This window comes from Cygnus olor, chromosome 2 (genome assembly GCF_009769625.2).
Source record: "Cygnus olor isolate bCygOlo1 chromosome 2, bCygOlo1.pri.v2, whole genome shotgun sequence".
Classification (NCBI taxonomy): Eukaryota; Metazoa; Chordata; class Aves; order Anseriformes; family Anatidae; genus Cygnus; species Cygnus olor.
This window is the reverse complement of record NC_049170.1, coordinates 21,049,000-21,068,056: the sequence shown is the minus strand read 5'-3', so window position 1 is coordinate 21,068,056 and position 19,057 is coordinate 21,049,000. Positions and strand designations below refer to the sequence as shown.

At 35.3% G+C, this 19,057-nt stretch overlaps 1 protein-coding gene across 1 annotated transcript in view; it reads left to right on the top strand.

Annotated features, from left to right (window-relative positions):
- Positions 1–19,057, top strand: part of MALRD1 (MAM and LDL receptor class A domain containing 1) — a 265,114-nt gene that overhangs the window by 9,173 nt on the left and 236,884 nt on the right. Inside the window, exons 7-10 of the mRNA XM_040550276.1 lie at positions 4,102–4,195; positions 8,434–8,577; positions 13,234–13,391; positions 18,947–19,039. Of these exons, the coding sequence (XP_040406210.1) occupies positions 4,102–4,195; positions 8,434–8,577; positions 13,234–13,391; positions 18,947–19,039 (489 nt within the window). The remainder of the gene's footprint in view (positions 1–4,101; positions 4,196–8,433; positions 8,578–13,233; positions 13,392–18,946; positions 19,040–19,057) is intronic.

The following is a 19,057-nucleotide window of genomic DNA, read 5'->3' as shown; positions in this document are numbered from 1 at the left end:
GGCATGAAGGCAAAGCCTTATTTCAGTAAACCATAAGAATAACATAATTAATTGACTTGCAGAGGTAACATTATGTTAAAACATCGCACAAGGTCTGGTTTTTCAAAATAATACTTGCCTGCTCAGCCCTGACTAAGTATGTATGCTACAAAATATGTGCAACCCACTCAAGTACCAGTATTGTTACCTGTTGATAACTTACCTTTATCTGATATAAGTGGATGTTTAGCAATGTGAGATTGTATTGGAAGGGTTTATTTCTACATTTACTTTTTCATTCTTCATACCGTTTAGAAAAATGACTGGGTCTGGGAATGGTCAATATGATATGCAATCCTTCTGCCTCTAAACTGCAGGATCAAATCCTAATTAGATTATGGCTTGCCAACCTTATTATCATTCAGCCTCTGAAAAGTGAATGGATGGGCACAGCCAGCTTTGAAGAGGCAGTTTCAAACTTTCTACAATAATCATTACAGTTGTCTGAAGGAATGTAGCTGGGCACCTCACCAAACACAGAGAACAAAGCTGAGCAAACTTCCTTCTTTGGTTGCAAGTTTTCCATCCAATGACAGCTTGCAAGATGCTGGTCATGCAAGTGGATGCAATTTATTTGCATTTCTGAACTTGTTTTTTTTCATCTTATGCTTTTTTTTTTTTCTTCTTAGCCTTACAGGGATGTCTGTAGCATTTTTCAAGAAAATGTTTCCATTTATGCACAAATTAACTTGGAAAAACCTCTATCACACCAGCATGGAAAATTCCCATTGCAATGGAAATATTAGAAATATAATTTCTTTTCTGTTCCAAACTAGCAAAATAATTGAAGTCTTTAACCTTGTCATGGACTGACATTTAATCTCTCTCAATAAATTGTCATTTTCATTGAATATTTTGATTATACTTTCAGATTTCTTACTTATAAAATTTCTTAGTAATGATTACATTTTCTATGGAAAAAAATGAATAGGAAACAAGCACTTTTCTGTGAATAATTTTTTTTTTTTTTGCAATACAGTGCTTGAGTATTTTTCATCAATTTTGCAAGCACAATAGAGGTGAGATTTTAATTAAAACCAGCCTCAGCTGCTTATTTACTTTCCCAGCTTTTGATATGGACTATTTAATACCTTTTGTCTCTTCCTCCTTCTCATCAAAACAAACAAACAGAAAAAATATTGACTGTCTTTACAGGGTAGTGTTTTGGTTTTTGGCTTTCAAATATCTCCACTTATAGGGAATTCTGAAACATGAAGATTATCACTGCTTTAATTTTCCAGCACACCCTAATCTCGGTATATCTGCTTTGGCTGGTTTGTAGAGAACTAAGTTCTGGTTTGCTCTCCTAAACTACTTTTACTCCTTTTTATTGAGAACAAACTTCTGCTTCACAGATTTGAATAAGGCAAAAGGTTCTGGACTTGAGGGATTCTATTCTGTTTGTGGTCATTTTCTGTGTTTAATCTTGGGCTTTTCTGCTGCAATGGGAATGTTTTGGGAAGCCCAGCTTGTGTCAGAAATTCACTTTACTTGCTGCTAATGGAGCTGCAGCACTAATTTGTTCTGACAGCCATAGAAACAGTGTATTTACGTAGCACTTGTTAATTACTGTTACAAGCAAATGCTGTCATTAGTAGATATTTTCATCACAGACTTCTGGACTGGAGAGCTCTAGAGTTTGTGTGAAAAGGAAAACTGAACAGTCTTGCTCAAGTGTGGATAGGAAATGGTTTGGTTATTACTAGATTGAACCCCTGGTTATCTGCTGGTAAAGCCATGGTAATTTTTTTTTTTTCCCTTTAGACTCAGGAACAGATGGAGGTGTCTAGCATTTCTATCATTGTGGAAGTGGGGAAGTTAAGACAAGATGAGGAAAAAAATAGAAATGGCACTTCTCTAGTGAGATGGGATCAGAGTTGCAGTGCTGACTCTGTTCCCAATCCAGTCAATAGTTAGCCTTTCACAGACTTCAGGGCATCTGGCTCTACTCCTGTGGTTAATCACTTTTAATAGAAATAGGTATTTTCTTTTATCCTTGGAGAAACTTCCCTGGGCATTCAGAACATCAGGATGTACATATCCCTCTGGTCATACAATGCCAGGATAAATTGATTTTGCAGGCTGAAAAACCTTTTGCACAGATCAAGTACACATCAAAACAACACACAAACACACACAGAATTCCTTAGCTGAATTGTGTAGTCTTGTAAAGTGAAATAGTGTACTGTTGATGATAAAACCTGCATTTTACCTATAAATTCTGGAACAATTCCTCACCCTCAAAGGATGCACAAAATTACCCCTGGAGTTAATATTTTAAAAGTTGTTACTTAGATAATGCCGTACATTCACTATTAAGAGCTAGATTGTACCTCTAGGTGGATTGTGCCCCTAGAACTCAGGAAAAGCCTAGAGTGGTAATATCCAAAGCAATGGCTAGGGAATAATTTAGAGAATGTTATTTGTATGTTTAATGTTTTGTGTTATGTGTGTTTTTGTATTCTACTTGCATCCCTAAACTAGAAAGCTAGGTTTCAGAGACTTCTTTTATTTGTCAGTGGAGAAAGAAGGTAATTCAGAGCATGAGACTAATTTATTGAATTATCCTGTAGCACAGCCTATCTTCGTATATCTATGCTTGCCTCTAACATTAAGCACTATAAATCATTGCTTCTTCCAAGGACTGTGGTTGCTCAATCCTCTTCTAATTCACTACACAAAAACTTTTATAAATTGTGGTATAGTCACTACATTTACTAAAGTAGACGGAAATCTGTCCTTAAGACAGAAATGTCGAATATTTGTAGCTTCATCTATATAGAAGGCTTCGTTAGGAAAAGCATCACTGTTGTATTATTAGAGCAGAATAACTGTTGAGTTTTACTTTTCAGAGTACTCCTCAAGGTTTGTTTTGGCTAAAACCTTGTTAATGAAAGGTTTCTGACTGAAATAGTGTTTGATGCCCTGACTTTGCTCCAGGTCTCTGATAAATTCTGAAAATAACCAGGAAAGGTTCATGTTTCCATTCTCAGGGGAAGAATGGTTAGATAAAACATAACACTCTTTCAATTTCCTAAATATTACGATCCCTGCTTAGGTTTTAATGTATTTTGTTGTGGTTTCTAGATACTTCATTTTAATTGCAACTTCATTCTTGATTTAGATGATATATCTGTGCTGACAAGCCACAGATATGTGCAAAAGCCACTAAAGTAATCCTCCAAAATTAAGGCTATGACTGGAGTTCTTGTTTCTAATAGAAACCATATAGACAAGACTGAAGTGTCTTGGAAGGTGGTGTTTTTGTTTTGTTTTGTTTTGTTTCTTTGTCTGACTGGTTAGTTTTAGTTTTGATTTTGCCCCCTTCATCTATTACAGAACCACAGAATCGTCTAGGTTGGAAGAGACCTCCAAGATCACCTAGTCCAACCTCTGTCCTAACACTAACAAGACCTCCACTAAACCATATCACTAAGGGCTACATCTAAACGTCTTTTAAAGACCTCCAGGGATGGCGACTCAACCACTTCCCTGGGCAGCCCATTCCAATGCCTAACAACCCTTTCAGTAAAGAAGTTCTTCCTAATATCCAACCTAAACCTCCCCTGCCGCAACTTTAGCCCATTCCCCCTCGTCCTTTCACCAGGCACGTGGGAGAATAGACCAACCCCCACCTCTCTACAGCCTCCTTTAAGGTACCTATAGAGAGCGATGAGGTCTCCCCTGAGCCTCCTCTTCTCCAGACTGAACAACCCCAGCTCCCTCAGCCGCTCCTCGTAAGACTTGTTCTCCAGACCCCATACCAGCCTCGTTGCCCTTCTCTGGACTCTCTCAAGCACCTCTATGTCCTTCTTGTAGCAAGGGGCCCAAAACTGAACACAGTACTCAAGGTGCGGCCTCACCAGAGCCGAGTACAGGGGGACAATCACCTCCCTAGACCTGCTGGCCACGCTGCTTCTTATACAAGCCAGGATGTTGTTGGCCTTCTTGGCCACCTGCGCACACTGCTGGCTCATATTCAGCTGCCTATCAGCTACCTATTCAGCTACCTATTGCACTGGTAAATACCATTTCTTGTTGATTTGCTGTTGAATTCTGTAGGTTATCTTTTGGGCGATGGTGGAAATCCAGAGGCAAAATGAAACTGTTGCGATTGATGATATTTCTTTCAGTGAAGGATGTTCTCCAGCATTTGGTAAGCACACCTCTTTTTTTTTTCTTTTTTTTTTTTTTTTACTGGAGACAGATAATTTTGCTTTGTCTTTCCCTTTGAATAGAAGAGAAACAAAGGAGAACCAAATGCTACTCAAAAGCTTTCTTAACTCCACGTTATCACATGGCTTATTTTCATTCCTCTAAACCATTAGCTGTCATATTACATCTAATCGGAGTTACAAAGAATGAAAATAAACACCTTAAGACATCTGGTATGTTACAACATATATATAGACATACATATATACACTGGGAGCTCCCTGCAACAAGGAGAGAACCAAGGTCTCAGTGGGCAGAAAATATCTTTGTCCAGAAACAGGCCAAAGAACTAATGTTTTCAGACAGCTCAGGAAAAGCCTTGGAGCTGACTTTAGAGAGATTCCTAAGAAACTTGTGTGTGTTTTTAAATGTATAAAAGGTCCTGCTCCTCAGTCGTAGTGGGGATATTTTTGTTCTGCTCTGCTACATCCAAGAGCTGTAATGTCAGGCTGGTCAGCTCTGCAGCTGAATCATCTGTGCATGTCGGGATTCTTCAGCAAAATATTTCATATTTCTCTTTTTAACCCAACACACTTTCACGGGAAAAGAATGCAACTTATCTTAGTAAAAAAAAATAGATTACTTGTTGCTCTCTATTACATAAGAAGATTTCACTGTGGCACCCAGTTTGCAGCCTCAGGTGAGTGCAGTACTGATTCAAAGTACCCCCTTTGATTCCTGCCTCTGAGTCACAGCACAGGTGATGAGAATTTGGTCTTTAAATTTAACATGAGAACATCAGATATGGAATGCTATATTTAACACGTACCCAGCTAGGTCTCATGAAAGTGTTTTTGTTGTTGTTGTTGCTTTTTACTGCATTCTAAAATAAAGCTCCCTGGAAGTCCCATTGTGGAAACAGATGCATGTGGTTATTAACATTTTAGAGTGCGGAGCAATCACAGGCAGCGTGCTGTTAAGAACAAGACACAAATGTAAGTGTAATGATTCAAAGGGAGTCTGTATTGGAGAACTGAAGTTTAGGTTAACTAAGCTTGATTATGTAAGTCTGTCCATGTTTCAACTTTCTTGAAATGGACAACTATATAAATGTTTTAATGCCAGGGCCCATTCTACTTTTCTGTTTTGTAGAGGTTTTCTAGCAGTAAATTACAACATAAATGAGCAAAGGTGGGGATTCTAAAACCTTGGGCATACTTGCCTATGAACTCAAGTAAAGTGTTAGACGTACTTTAGTTGAAAAATGAATTTGAAACTGAATGAAAAGAGGACAGGTGTAGGATTCTCCACAACTTCACTCTGTTCCTTGGAGGATTTCTGCAGATAAAAGGAAAGATTCAAAATAGAAAAATAAAAAATAAAAAACATTGCCAAAATATAGTAATGTACATGACTGTTTAAGCAGTTCCTGTGGGTAGATATAAACCTCTCTTAACAAATATATTGGCTTTTTTCCTAAACAGAGTGCTTCTAAAGCAAACGAAAATGAAAAGAACATCAGCCACACAGATGAAATACTGTTGTAAAGAGAGGAAAAAGTTAAAAATAGAAACAAAAATAGGGTGAGCTTATAAAATAAACAGAGCTTATATATCTAAGTGCTAGACTTACCTTAGATGATGGCTGTTGAAGTATATAGTGAGGCATACAGATTGAACTACAGAACTCAAGCATATTCTAATAAGAATTCATTCTTATTCTGTGCCTCCATATTAGGAGAAGTGAACTTCATTAGGAGACATCTAAATTGTTCCCAACAGCCAAAAACAGGGTCAAAGGATCTTAATTTTCTCCCTGAAAGAGGAATTTTACTGTTGAACGTTTTCCAATAATTAAAACAAAAGGTCAGATTAATGGTAGCTTGAATTTAAAATAACTTTTTCTGTAGTCCTTATGGAATCTCTGGATAAGCTTTAAATGAAGACCACTTTAATTGCATAAAATTTGTATTTAAAATTTACATTTTTAATGTACCCTAACATATCTATGTGAAATGACCTATTCATTTGTATTCATTCGTATGATGTTGTTGCTAGGGTCACGAGTAAAGTAGCTTATGTATTTGTGCTTTCAGGAGTCTCCTGATCCAAACTGTGCTGGATAAATATAAATGTAATTTCAGTATGTTTTTTTCCCTACTCCTTTCCCCCCAGAATGCAGCTCTTCAGTCTCTTGTCCAATTTTCCTAAACAGTAAACTTGATACATTGAAAAAAAAAAACCACAAAACTATCTTCAGTCTTCCCAACACCTGAAAAATTTATTCAGTTATCACTCAATTACCATTTTAGATGTCAATAGAAAATATTAACATTATGTTCTAGAACATATGTAACACAATCTCCTGTAATTATACTTCTCGTATGTCTTCCATTCAAAGGTTTTATATTCTTATCTGAGTATCTGTAATTGCCCTGCAGAAGTCTCTCTTGAAAACTGGCAAATCGTATGTACAAAGACTGTCTTTTATTAAGACTGTCATTCTGAGCTTGCCACAGGGATAAGAACAAAGAGCCCCAGGGCATTAAATTGGAATACTAAAAAGGAGAATGAGGTGTTTGTGTTGTCCTCCTGAAGCTGCTTGTAATGCAAAAGTAGTATACCTCATCTACAAAACTTGTGTGACTTTTATTGCTATTTTTTGTTGTTGTTGTTGAATCTCTCCTGGAAAACTGGAGTAATTGTTATACGTGCTACTTATAATACATACATTTTTACAAATTACAGTATGAGTATTTCAACTGGCAACATCTCAGCTAAATTAAAATCCCTATTTAATTCTGGTAGCATGTAAGCCTAAAAAATGTAGACTTTAATATCAAAAGTGCAGAATTAAGTGTGGGGTCATTCAGATGACTATTTAAGACCTGGTTGGATGAGGCCCTGGGCAACCTGATCTAGTGGCATCCCTGCCCATGGCAGGGGGATTGGAACTAGATGATCTTTAAGGTCCCTTCCAACCCAAGCCACTCTATGATTCTATGATTCTATTGCAGGGAAGGTTGGCAGAAAATCCAAAATCCAAAAAACTCACTGTTATCAGTTGCTGTAGAATGAAAATCTAGAAAATTATTGTTTTATTTCAAGAGACTGAGATTATTGGCAAAAGAAAAAAAAATCATAAATATTTACAATGAAATAAAAAAATGCAGAATGAACAAAAAAGTTTCCAATAATTAGTGTTTAATGATGAGCTTAGCTCTCCCTTTGAGTTTATTTGTAACTCTTTTTAAGTGTTGAAATTTGAAGTTCATCTTTTTGTAGAACATTTTAAAATTTTGCATTTTCCATTGGAAATAAGTTGCCAACAGGCTCTTCTCATAACCATGGTTGCATGGTTATACAACACCAAAATAAAGGAGGAAATGTGAGGTTTATAATACCAGCAGGACAGGACGTTTTACTGAGATGTCAGTATTGTGAATAAAACGACAACTTTAAGGTGTGGTGGACAGAAATGTGTATTTATACTGACATAAAATTGATTCCTCCAAACAGTAAAGAATATTCTTTTCTTCCTCTGAGGTATTCTGACTGCTATTTAAAAGTCCATGTTAACTAAAAGATTGCATTTCCCCAGCAATAATATTAAAAAGTGGAACTTCTGTTACCATACTGTAATTCTGCTTAAAATCATGACTTCCTCTAGCCATGATTAATTAAAGAAAATTTTACAGCTACAACCTAGCATCTCAAGCTTCAAGAATTTAAAAAGTTCTTGAAATAGTATAGTTGTGTTCAGAGCTTTTTGGTTCTAAAATGAAGTGTTCTGATGCAAATATTATGGAGATACTACTGAGGTGAACCTCTCAGTTTGAAATGATTTTATGGTAGCATTATGTAGAAAAGTACATAGATATTTCTCTCCATGACAAGTAATTTTTGATATTTTCTGGCAACTCTCTCTGTGGAAGTGAATTCACCAAAGTTGCAATGATCAGCTAAGGAAAATAGTTGTCTGTTTCTCTAAATATATGTATATAATAATAATAATAAAAAAAAGCGTCTGTCTTTAGGGATATTTTTTTTTTAAATGATATCATTCAGGGCTGCAGCCTGAAATACGAAATGACACTCAATGATAGACTGATTACTTTTTAGTTAACCAGAATCAGAAAGGTTGCCAAAAAGTTTAATAAGCATATATTTTTGATGGGAAATAGTATTATAAACAATAACTTCTTAAGAAGCTGAATGACTGCTTTCCTTTGTCTTTTAGCACTGCAGACTTCCAGCTTTGAGCTTGGTATGTGCGAGTGGAATTTGGATCAGCCAGCTGAGCTTGTTTCTTGGGCACGACTAAAGGCTGGGAACAGGGTTGCCTCTTGTTTTTCTCTGAAATCTTGCAGCAACAATACTGAAGGTGAGAAACTTAAGTTAATGCATAGTTGCTAGCTGTCATGAAGAACACAGAGCTTTTTGGAAAAAGGTGGTGACCCAGTATGGAAACAGATCAAAACCACGAAAAGTAACTGTATGAATTTGTACTTAATTTAGCCTTTGCAGTTCTATTTAGTAAGGGTGCCGTGAACACATATATTGACAAGATATGGAAGATTTTAACGTAAGAATTCCAATATAAAATTATATTTGCTTTACTCTACAGCTAATTCTTTGTAAGTCTTTTGGTGACATTAAATCCAACTAAGTCCTTGCATGTTTTTGTTTGTTTGTTTTGATGCTTGGCTGTTTTACCTGTGTAGTATTACTCTGAACGCATGATCAGGACATTCATTCTAAACATGTAATTAGGTGAGCCGTAGACAAACACTTATTATACAAAGTAGTTTGTTACTCTTGAAGACAAAACAGAAATAAAGTAGTTGCAATTTTCAGAAGTAAGGAGCAGCACCTGTTTTTGAAACAACTGTGTAGTGCTTATCTACACGTTTATGGGAAAGGTTTTTGAAAGCTCAATAGGTACAAATGTGCAAATGCTGCAACATGAAATGGAATCACCATGCCAACTAAGAGTTTAGTTTGTCTATTGAGACTGTTCAGAGGGGTTAACACTAGTTTGTAATGGTGTAATTTGTGATGCAGCTTGAGGAACTGATAGTGTGGAGATTACTGCTTGAACTCTGAGCGCATAGAAATGTGCTCAGTCTCACTGATAGCAACAGAATGAGTGATTAGGTATTGTTTTAGTTTGAGAAATATTTCGGCAGTAATTGTCGGCATTTATTTCAATAGGCTCTAGTAACTGTAAGTCAAGTTACAATAAAACAGCAAGCAAAATGCATATAAGCACTATTTTTTTTTTTTTTCAAGGTAGCATCTATGTACTGCAGACTGCATGTAGTAAAAGAGATTTTATCTTAAAAATAAATCATGGCACCTTTGAATTTCCAAAGGGACATGTAACCAAAAAAAAAAAAGACTTTTTATTTAAAACACCTCCTTGAGAGATGTTGCCATCAGTGCCATATCTTAATGTGATACCTCAAGGGCTAGTAATTGATATGGGTTTCCCTTTTATGGCAATATTGAGCTAACAGAAATGATACTGAAATTCTATAAGTAGCTTTTACAGGACTGGTTTACAAGAAACCTCTACAGAAGCAGAATGCATATTGAAATGCCTATTGAATAAGGGGCTTAAGCATTATTATATGAATATGAACAGGCAGCTGAGTAGGCCGAACACAAAGAACTGTTTGGGGATACTCTCTATCCTTCCATATCATAAAGAAAAAAAGAAAACCTGAGAACAAACAAGCGTCAAAACAACACACAGCAGTTAAGTCTTTGTTAACATTGGAAAATATTGAGAAATTTGAAATATAACAACTCATGTCTCAATACATTCAACATTTCTATTCATGCTGATTTCAAGGCATAAATTAAAAGGTTAGACATTAAGTAAAATTCTAAAACCTAAAGAATTGGTATGCAAATTGAAAAAATGTCATGCTTGAGGGCTTAGCATTGCAGTGCAAATAGAGATTGACTAAAATTTGGCTTCTGATTTTGATCAAAGCTTTCACTGTTATAAATAGAAGAGGGGTAAGAAACTAAATTATGAAGCAGAGGTCTAGACAATTATATTTATAAAGAAAGGATTGCTTATAGGCTTTGCATAATCCTTCTTTCTTGGTATTCTTAAATTTAATAAAATACTTTGTCCTTGGCTGACTTTTTTTCTTTGTTCTTTTATTGCTTCTTCTCTCCAGTGTTGTATTGTAGGCACTTTCACCATAACTTTTTCTCTTAATTTCTCTAGTGTCAAAAGTTCTTACAGAGGTTTTATATTCCCATTTAATGTTGTTCTGAAAGTACATTTTTGCTCTGTTTTCCTTCTTGGTGTTCCATGCATGCTATACAGTTTCCCTAGTTCATTCTTCTTATATTGGATTCATTTATTTTCCTACATCTGGGGTAATATTTATTTAATAAGATACGGTTGAAACCGATTCTCTGCATAATAGAACCAATGCTTATGAGATGAAGGAAAAAAAAAAAAAAGGAAAATGTCAAAGAAAGCTCCATGTCTTTTAAACTCAATATTTCACAGGTAACTGTAATGAAGAAAATTCCTCAAGTTTAACATGAAAATAGTCTAATCATTAGATCATATTTCTCCTATTGTGCTACTTTTTATTTTTTATTTTTTATCCTTGATTTGTGAGTTCATGAAAATTTATCTCCAAAGAGTGGAAACAAGGTCAGTTTAGATTCGAACTTTTCTTTCACCAAAATGGTTGAGTGGGAAAGTTAAAAAGGACTAGTTCAGAGACATTTGTTCTGCTAGAGAAGAGAACTTGGTAGAAAAGAAAAGCTTATATTCTGTGGCTTAATTTCAACTGAAGGCTCAGTATTTAATCTAGAAGCTTGTAACCTAGATTAAAAGTCATGAAATGGAGAAATGGAGACAAGCAGCTAAATATATATAGGTTTTGAGCTTTCAGGGTAGCAGGATGTAAGCAGGCTCACTGTTCAGTCCCAGCTCTAAGATGACTTTGGACCACCTCAGCAACAAATTGTAAGGTCTGTTTCTACTTGGGTTCCACTGCAGTTGGAATTCTCCAGAAAGATCAGCCACTAAGATTTTGCTTATTAAATTTTTCTTCGAAACTGAAAGAAAAAAAAAATAATCTATCTAAAACCTGATTAAGCAGCCACAAAGGAAAATAAAAGGTTTTATGGAAAGACATTAGCCTATGAACTCTCTCCTGGCAATGATCCCAGAGTTTCTTGCCAGAAATACACACATCTCTGCAACTTGATAGCCCTATTACCAAGCTGGCAGGAATGAAATGACTTTTCTGGGACTTCTCTTCTGTTTCTACAAGCCTGGGGAAGCTTGGCACTACAGAAAAATAAATTCTTGAGAATTTGAGAGAGCAATACATAAAGAAATTCAGAGCATAAACACTAAAATACTATGCAGTCTATTGAACTGAAGGAAATTCAGACCTTAGAAAAGAGCTGCAAAATTTGTAAATAATGAAAGAAAAATGTTCCTAATACCATTAATCTTTAGACAGCTAATCAATAGATGCTGGCTAAAGGTAATAATAGTTAAAGTTTCCTTGGAAGAGGGAAACAAAGGTATAGCACAGTATTTTGCCTGTCCAGTTAAACCGACATGGTTCTACTTACACAGGCTATAGAGAGGGGAGAAAGAAGTCAGTATTTGCTGGATGAAAGTTTCTGGAGTCTTCGTTTCTGAAGATAGGCCTCAATTTATCTTAGAAACATTCAATTTAACTCCACTTTGTCTTGTTTTTAAAAGATTCTGAAATTTTAAATGAAAGAAGAAAAAGAATACTCATTATCACTAAGACTGGAAAACAAAATTAGTTGGTTTTATAACAGCATCAGAGAATTCTGAATTTAGACAAGGAACAGATATAGATCTAACATTAATGTATATTTCTCTTCTACAGAAGTCAATAGCTATATGAATACAGATGCTGTGTTAATCTCTTTCAAATAGAATCCTGGGTTACATCTGTAATATTTCATTTCTATCCAGTGTAACTGCTGTGTCAGTAAATTACAAACCTAATTCCAATGAAATTGCAAGCGTGTATTTCAGTGTAAAAAGTTGTATAACACAGAGTAAACTGCCAACAAAAGGAAAAGAATGGAAAAAAAATCAAACCATGTGAAATGATGGTTTCTTGCTTCAGCTTGAAATAACCTGTGTAGCATCTGCATTTGAGATAACTTGCAGTTAGACATGAACACAGAAACTTCAAACTCAAGACCTTTGTTCAGTCCTTGTTTATTATTTTAATAGATGCTTCTGAAGGCAGTAAAACATTCAGTGATTCATTGCAGAGGGAGGGGGGAACCTGTTATATTTGATTAAAAAAGAATTTAGCCTTTTTATTTCTGAAAGATAAAAGACACTGTTGAAGGGATGGGGTACTATTTTAGATCTCTGTAGGAATGCTTTTATAAGGAGCAGTAGGTCAAGAAGAGCACAAATTGCTTTCCTGCCTGCTTCAGATGGAAAGACAATACACTCCCAACATTTTGTTGCAGACATTGTGGCTGAGAAATAGAAACTTTAATTAAACGTAATGGAGATGCTATTGCCTCCTGTAGCTGTAAGAAAGAAGAACAATTTTCCCTTTTTTTGAAAAGCCCACAGAAGTATTACTGGGAAAAAAAAATCCTGGAAAACATAATAGGAAGGGAGAAAAAGCAGTTTCCAAATAAATTTGAGATAGGGATTGACTGGTTGTGAATTTAAGGAGGCTGAGCTGAATGTGGGCCTGCTCACAGCTTTTAACACACAAAGTAAGAAATTCAAGATACTGTCAACTGATGTCATTCTTGGTTGCTGGGACTACTCTGTGAGTCAAATGCAGATAGATATCTATCTTTTTAATAGGAAATGCTTAGGTGACATCCAAGTCACATAATCAGCATGACAATCAGATTGCAGTGTGAGGGGGAATGGGACCATGATTTAATTGCAGCAAAGCAGTCCTTATTTTTGCAGACTGAGATACAAAAGATACATTTTGTGAAAAAGTGCACTTTTTTTTTTTTTTTTCATTTTCAGGCTGTTTGGTGTGGTTAGAAGCTAATGACAATGCATTATACAAAAGTGCTTATCTTAACAGCTCCATGTGTCATTGCTCCAGCAAGAATTGCCATTTTCAATTTTATTACTCCATGGCACATAGCAGCGTTCTCAAGGCAATACTGTATACTAATCAGGTAAGAAGAAGCATACATTCATTTTCAAATGATCAAGATGAGACAGCTGAGCTTTTACCAGCAAAAATGCGAGGATATATGACTGCTAGTACATGCAGGCCCCCTAAGTTAGTCTGTGCAAGCAGTAACTTCGTTTCATTCTACTGATGAATGCAGTTGTAAAATCTGGGTATTTGCCTGTCAGCTATAAATTAATTTGATGGGTGAATGTTCTGCAATAAGACTTCAAGGAGAAGTTCCAGCTACTATAGAATTAAATGATTTGGAGATTTCAAGGGAAGAATCTGCAGCAGTTTTTCTAGCCTCCCTTGTTCACTGGAAATGGGAAAATCAGTAGCAGCAAAGTTTTAACTGTGCTTGTTCTCTGTGGAGACACAGAATAAAGGAAAGTTGCTGGCTCAGTATGTCTGGAAAGCACTTACTTAGCCACTTGATTAAATTTGCCCACTGTTCCAGAGCAGTAATTTTCTTTTTCTTTTACCTATTAATAGATACAACAGCCATGTCAAACTGAAACACAAATGCCAATTGAACAGTGAAAACCATTTCCTTCTTTCTTACTTCACTGTGTTGTGGAGACTTTCTATGCATAGAATGTCCCCTTTTGAAAGCCTTGTTTAATAACTTAATATTGATGCTGTAGTACTTCTACTTAATAAAAGCAAGAATAGGGCAGCTGGTCTTGCTGAGTTAATGTCTCATATCTTGATGTTGGAGCTAAATTATTTTCACCCATCAACACAGATATTTAAAAAGGCTGATCCACCTCACACTTAATTCACAAAGCTAAGATGCAAAAAAAACCACGCTGAAGTATAACACTATCGAGGGGTCTAAATATAGGAACAAGTAACAAACATCTTACTTTCTCCCCCTGCATCTTCAAGTATTCATGAAAAAGACTTCAAGCTCTTGTTCAGTTTTTGTCCATAAAGAGGGAATAATTATGTTTTTCTGTGACCCATTACTGTGTCAGGGAACTGTAACATAATCAGTGTTCAGGTCAGAATAAATGGAGATTTGGGCTATAATGCTTGCCAATAAATCCCCAGGTATGATGTTTATGGTAACCTTGAGACTGTTTAACAATACTGATCTCTATGGTTTGTCAAAGTAGAATCAATGGATCCTATTTAAGAGTTTTCTTTCCCTGAAAATGCAGCAAAACATATGAGAAAAAAAAAAAAGAGAGAGAGAGAGAAAACTGATATTTGAGTTCCCATAGTGTTGGGAGCCTACATTCAATTAACTGATAAATAATTCCTCACATATATATCGGATGTACATTTTTGGCAGCTTTTAAATCAGTTCAGTCTACTCTGTTTCCATGGATTCTTATATCATTTTGATGCTTTCCTAGAATTTTTCCTTCAGTCAGAAGTGTATTTTTTGAATGTAGACTTATTTAGAGATGATGTAAGTTACTCATATTGCAGAATTTGGCAGAAAAAGCTTAAAATATGTTTTTTTCTGTAGCTTCAAAAATAAAAGCCAGCAGACTCACATGTAAAACTTCTTACATGAATGGGGGAGTAGCTTTTACACATTTTGCTATTGAATTGGTAAGCTCTTTATGAAAAACAAATGAATTTTCAAAAGAAGACAAATACTGAGAAATGGAAACAAGAGCCTGGTTCTGACCCCAGAAGACAACAGAGTGGCTGTCCTGGGGGCCATCAGTCAAAATAACCTGTCAATTGCATGATCCAGTACTGTGCAGGTTCCCTACATGTCATTTTGCTGTTTTTAATGGTTAGAACCTATCTCAGAATAACTCTTACTATGTCCCAGTACTGATAAAACTGACACAGAGACTGGATTGCATTTAATGTAGTTCTTGGTATGGTTCTCAGAGCACAAAGCACTGCAGATGTTACAGATGTATCCCTAACCTTCCTCACCCTTTTAACAGAGAATCCATAGATCATAGAATTGTAAAATCTTCGAATAGTTTATGTTGGAAAAGACCTATAAGATCATCTATTCCAACCTTCAAATAAGTGAATGTGTTTTCTAATATTGATATTATGACATTGGATGATACGGAATTTAAATTGCTCTTGGATATGGAGAAGAATAGTGAACATAGACTTTTTTGTGTGTCCATATATGAACCAAATCTCAATTTGCTCAAAGAATGTTCTACAAGATTGTTAAAAGTTTCACCAAAGTCAAGTCACTTCTGTTTTTTCAAGGCTGTTTATTATGTCAAAAAGTAGCATATTACACTGGCTGAATGTGAGTTGCTCCTCAACAGAAGCAGCTAATGTACGTTTCCCATTTTCTAATTCTCTATCTGTTTACAAGACTATTGTTACCAAATTGTTCCAGTGTCTTATGTGTTGTCACCTTTCAGCTGATTGGGCTGTAATTGCATTGTCTATACCTTTACCTTACCTTTACCTTACCTTTACCTTACCTTTACCTTACCTTTACCTTACCTTTACCTTACCTTTACCTTACTAGAGAACAGGGAGCACAAAGAAAGATCTGTAGTTTCCCACATATTCTCAAAATTAATTGTTGATAGTAAGATACTCCCTTCATTACTTACTCTTCCTGGTCCCCTTCCAGTTTTAGTACTTCTGGCTTACTTATCTTTAATATTCTTCTATTTCAGTCCATGATTGCATTCACATTTGGCAATATTGTCTTCAGCATTTGATAAATTTTAAACTTTTATTTGAAAACTCAAATCAAAGAAGATATTGTTGAGTTCAGTCTATCACATGCCCTCTATTACTTGCTCATTCCTCCCATTTAGATGAACATAAAACAATGAAAGATTATTTTGACCTATGCTTATATGTGCAAGCATGTTTTTACCCTAATACGCTAAAATTTCTGCAGGTGTTCAGCAATGCTTGCAAAGTCCATGCAAGTACACTCTTTGGTAGAAGCGAAAGGTTAATTATTAATCATTTTGAGGCAACAAATAAGCATTTGTTCCAAATTACTCTGAAATGAAAAAAAAAAAGGGGGGGGGGGAGACAAAATGATGAGTGCAGTTGCACAGCAGTATGTGAATGTATCTATAGAGAAATGTCAAAAATAAAAAATGTGGTTTAGAAATGGAGTTGATAAGAAAAAGTCATGATCGTCTCTTCCATTCTTCAAATCTGAGCAGCATTATCTTTAAAAAAAAAAAAATAGTAAGAGGGAACACATCCCACAATTCTTGCTCATCTTAGCCTTACAAAAAAAATGGTTTTAGATAGTATTATATCTCAGTAAGGGAAATAGAGAGAAGGTATTTTGAGCAACTGCTCTTCTGCATCACCAAAACAAATCTCAGGGGAAAGTACTGTAAAATCAATACATTGAACCTCCTAAAAGACAGCTAGAGAAACAAGGAATGTGCTAGAGGAGCTAACCCATTTATACTAAAATGATGGAAGAATTCCACAAGCAAGACGGATATGATAGAGAAAACATTGTGAGGAAGGGAAATAGTATTATTGGCTTATTATAGTTGTAAAAAATCATAGGGTAATATCTCTTGCATGTTACAATAGCTAATTTTAAATGTTGTTGCACCTGAAATGATTTACTGCCTTCAGTGTAAAAACAGCCTAGAATGCCTGGCACACTGAAAAATCAAGAGTTTACTGCCATGAGCTATTTTTATTCAAATAAATTGGAACGAAAGATGTCCATGGGGATGGGTACCTAAACTGTTAATCCCATGTGAACAAAATTATAATATTCAGATGTATCCAAATAAATAAAGAGTAAATATTTATTCCTACAAGATATACAAGTGTCCTTGAAGCATGCCTGTTTGTATGTATGGAGGAATGTGTACATGTTCAGATACATTAGCTTACATATTCCTAAAAGCAGACACTTAAGCCACAGGCTATCATTTTAACCTCCTATGCAGTATGCTTCCTAGTACATCATCCCTGTTTGTGTCTTATATTTGACTATTGTATTACCCTACTAACATTAACAGATTTTCTTTGGAAGTTGAATTATTTAGCAAAATCAAGCATGTTTTAAGCAGATTGAAATTTCCTTGAAATTGAAACACTTTTGATGAATATCTACCATGTGAACAAGTTGACAAATACCTATATCTTATAGTAATGTGGAAACTCACAGCTGACTTTTATTTCTGAAATCAGTATGGCATGTGGTTTGTCCAAATTTGTGCTCTATGGTATTAGGATATTGGCTCAGCCTTGTCTTGCAGTTTTCCAAAACTGATCTTGAAGACATATTCAACAGAGTCTTTCAACTTTGTTAATATGTCACAACAGTTGAAGCCTTTATAGGACAATGAGGGTAAGTAATTCACTACTGGTCACAAATCATACCAGTGTTGCTCTATTGGCTCAGACCTCTCAGTCTGTCAAGCAGCAGACAGTGTCTTCCTCCTTTTTTTTTTTTTTTTTTTTTTTTTTAATATTGCAAGGCTGGAAATAGATAACTGTCCTTGTCTATAATATTGATAGGATTCATATACCTATCATATCCCTTCTTATTCCTCTCATGTAAGGTAAAGGTTTTTACCCTTTCAGTTTCTCTCTGTATGGGAGACTTCCATTTCTCTTACCCAGCTTCATATCATTTTCTGAACTGCCTCTAATTCTGTAATACCCTTTGTGGAAAAGATATGACCAGTACTTTGCATAGTATCTTAAAAGGCGTTGCAGTGTTGATTCTTGTAATGGTACATCTGTTTGTACATTTATCCTATAGTAAATTTTCCTCCCTTCCACTCCTCTCCCCTCACCTCCCATTCCCTTCCCTTTTGCCTGACTTTCTTGATTTGCTGTATACTGGAGGTGATTCTTGGAAACTTTTTATTTAAGTTCACATTGCCATATTTCTTTTCTTTATATGAGCCTCAATATTGACAAAAATAGAATGAGCATGAGTTGGTTTTGTCAGATTATTTTTTCACTAAAAGGGTTTTGAGTGCTTGCATAAAGGGAGCCTTAGCATATTTAGCACTCTTGCTATACTACTCCTCAGTAGGTATAGTAAAAAATGGGGATTGAGGTAACTCAAAATATGATTAGGACTTGCTTGGTAGTACTCTGCTTGTTTTACTGATTGAAAACAAATAATATGATTTTAGCACAGTTTATGGGGTAATTTTGACAGACCCCAAAATTTGGTTCTAAGTAAAAAAAAACTAATTCTAATATTAACACAACTTGGTATAAGTAGTTACTTCTAAAAGAGAAAATAGTGCTAAGAATGACATGGAAATACATTGTTAAATACAGCCCTAGTATGGTTTAATTTCCATACTAATTTGCTTTCATTTATTACCAAGCTGGGTTCTGATGATTTTATATAGTGTGTGTATATATATATATATATATATATATATATAAAATTAACCCATTTAATCACCATAAATATATTTTGTTTGTCCTCTTTCACAAAGACTTTGATGCAAACATTGCGAACAAATATGTGAAATTGTATTTCTTCGTATACATAGTGGTGGTCTAGCTAGGATATGAAAAGATCAATGAGAGTAAGTGGCATAAGTAAGGGTCTAAAAAGAATTTCTTAACATTGTATTCTGTGTTCCACAGGAGGAACATATCTTGTGGGAAAACAGCATGACAACTAACAAGGAATGGGCCAAAGTGGATATACATATACCAACAGGGATAGAAAAATTAAAGGTATGAATGAAAAAAACA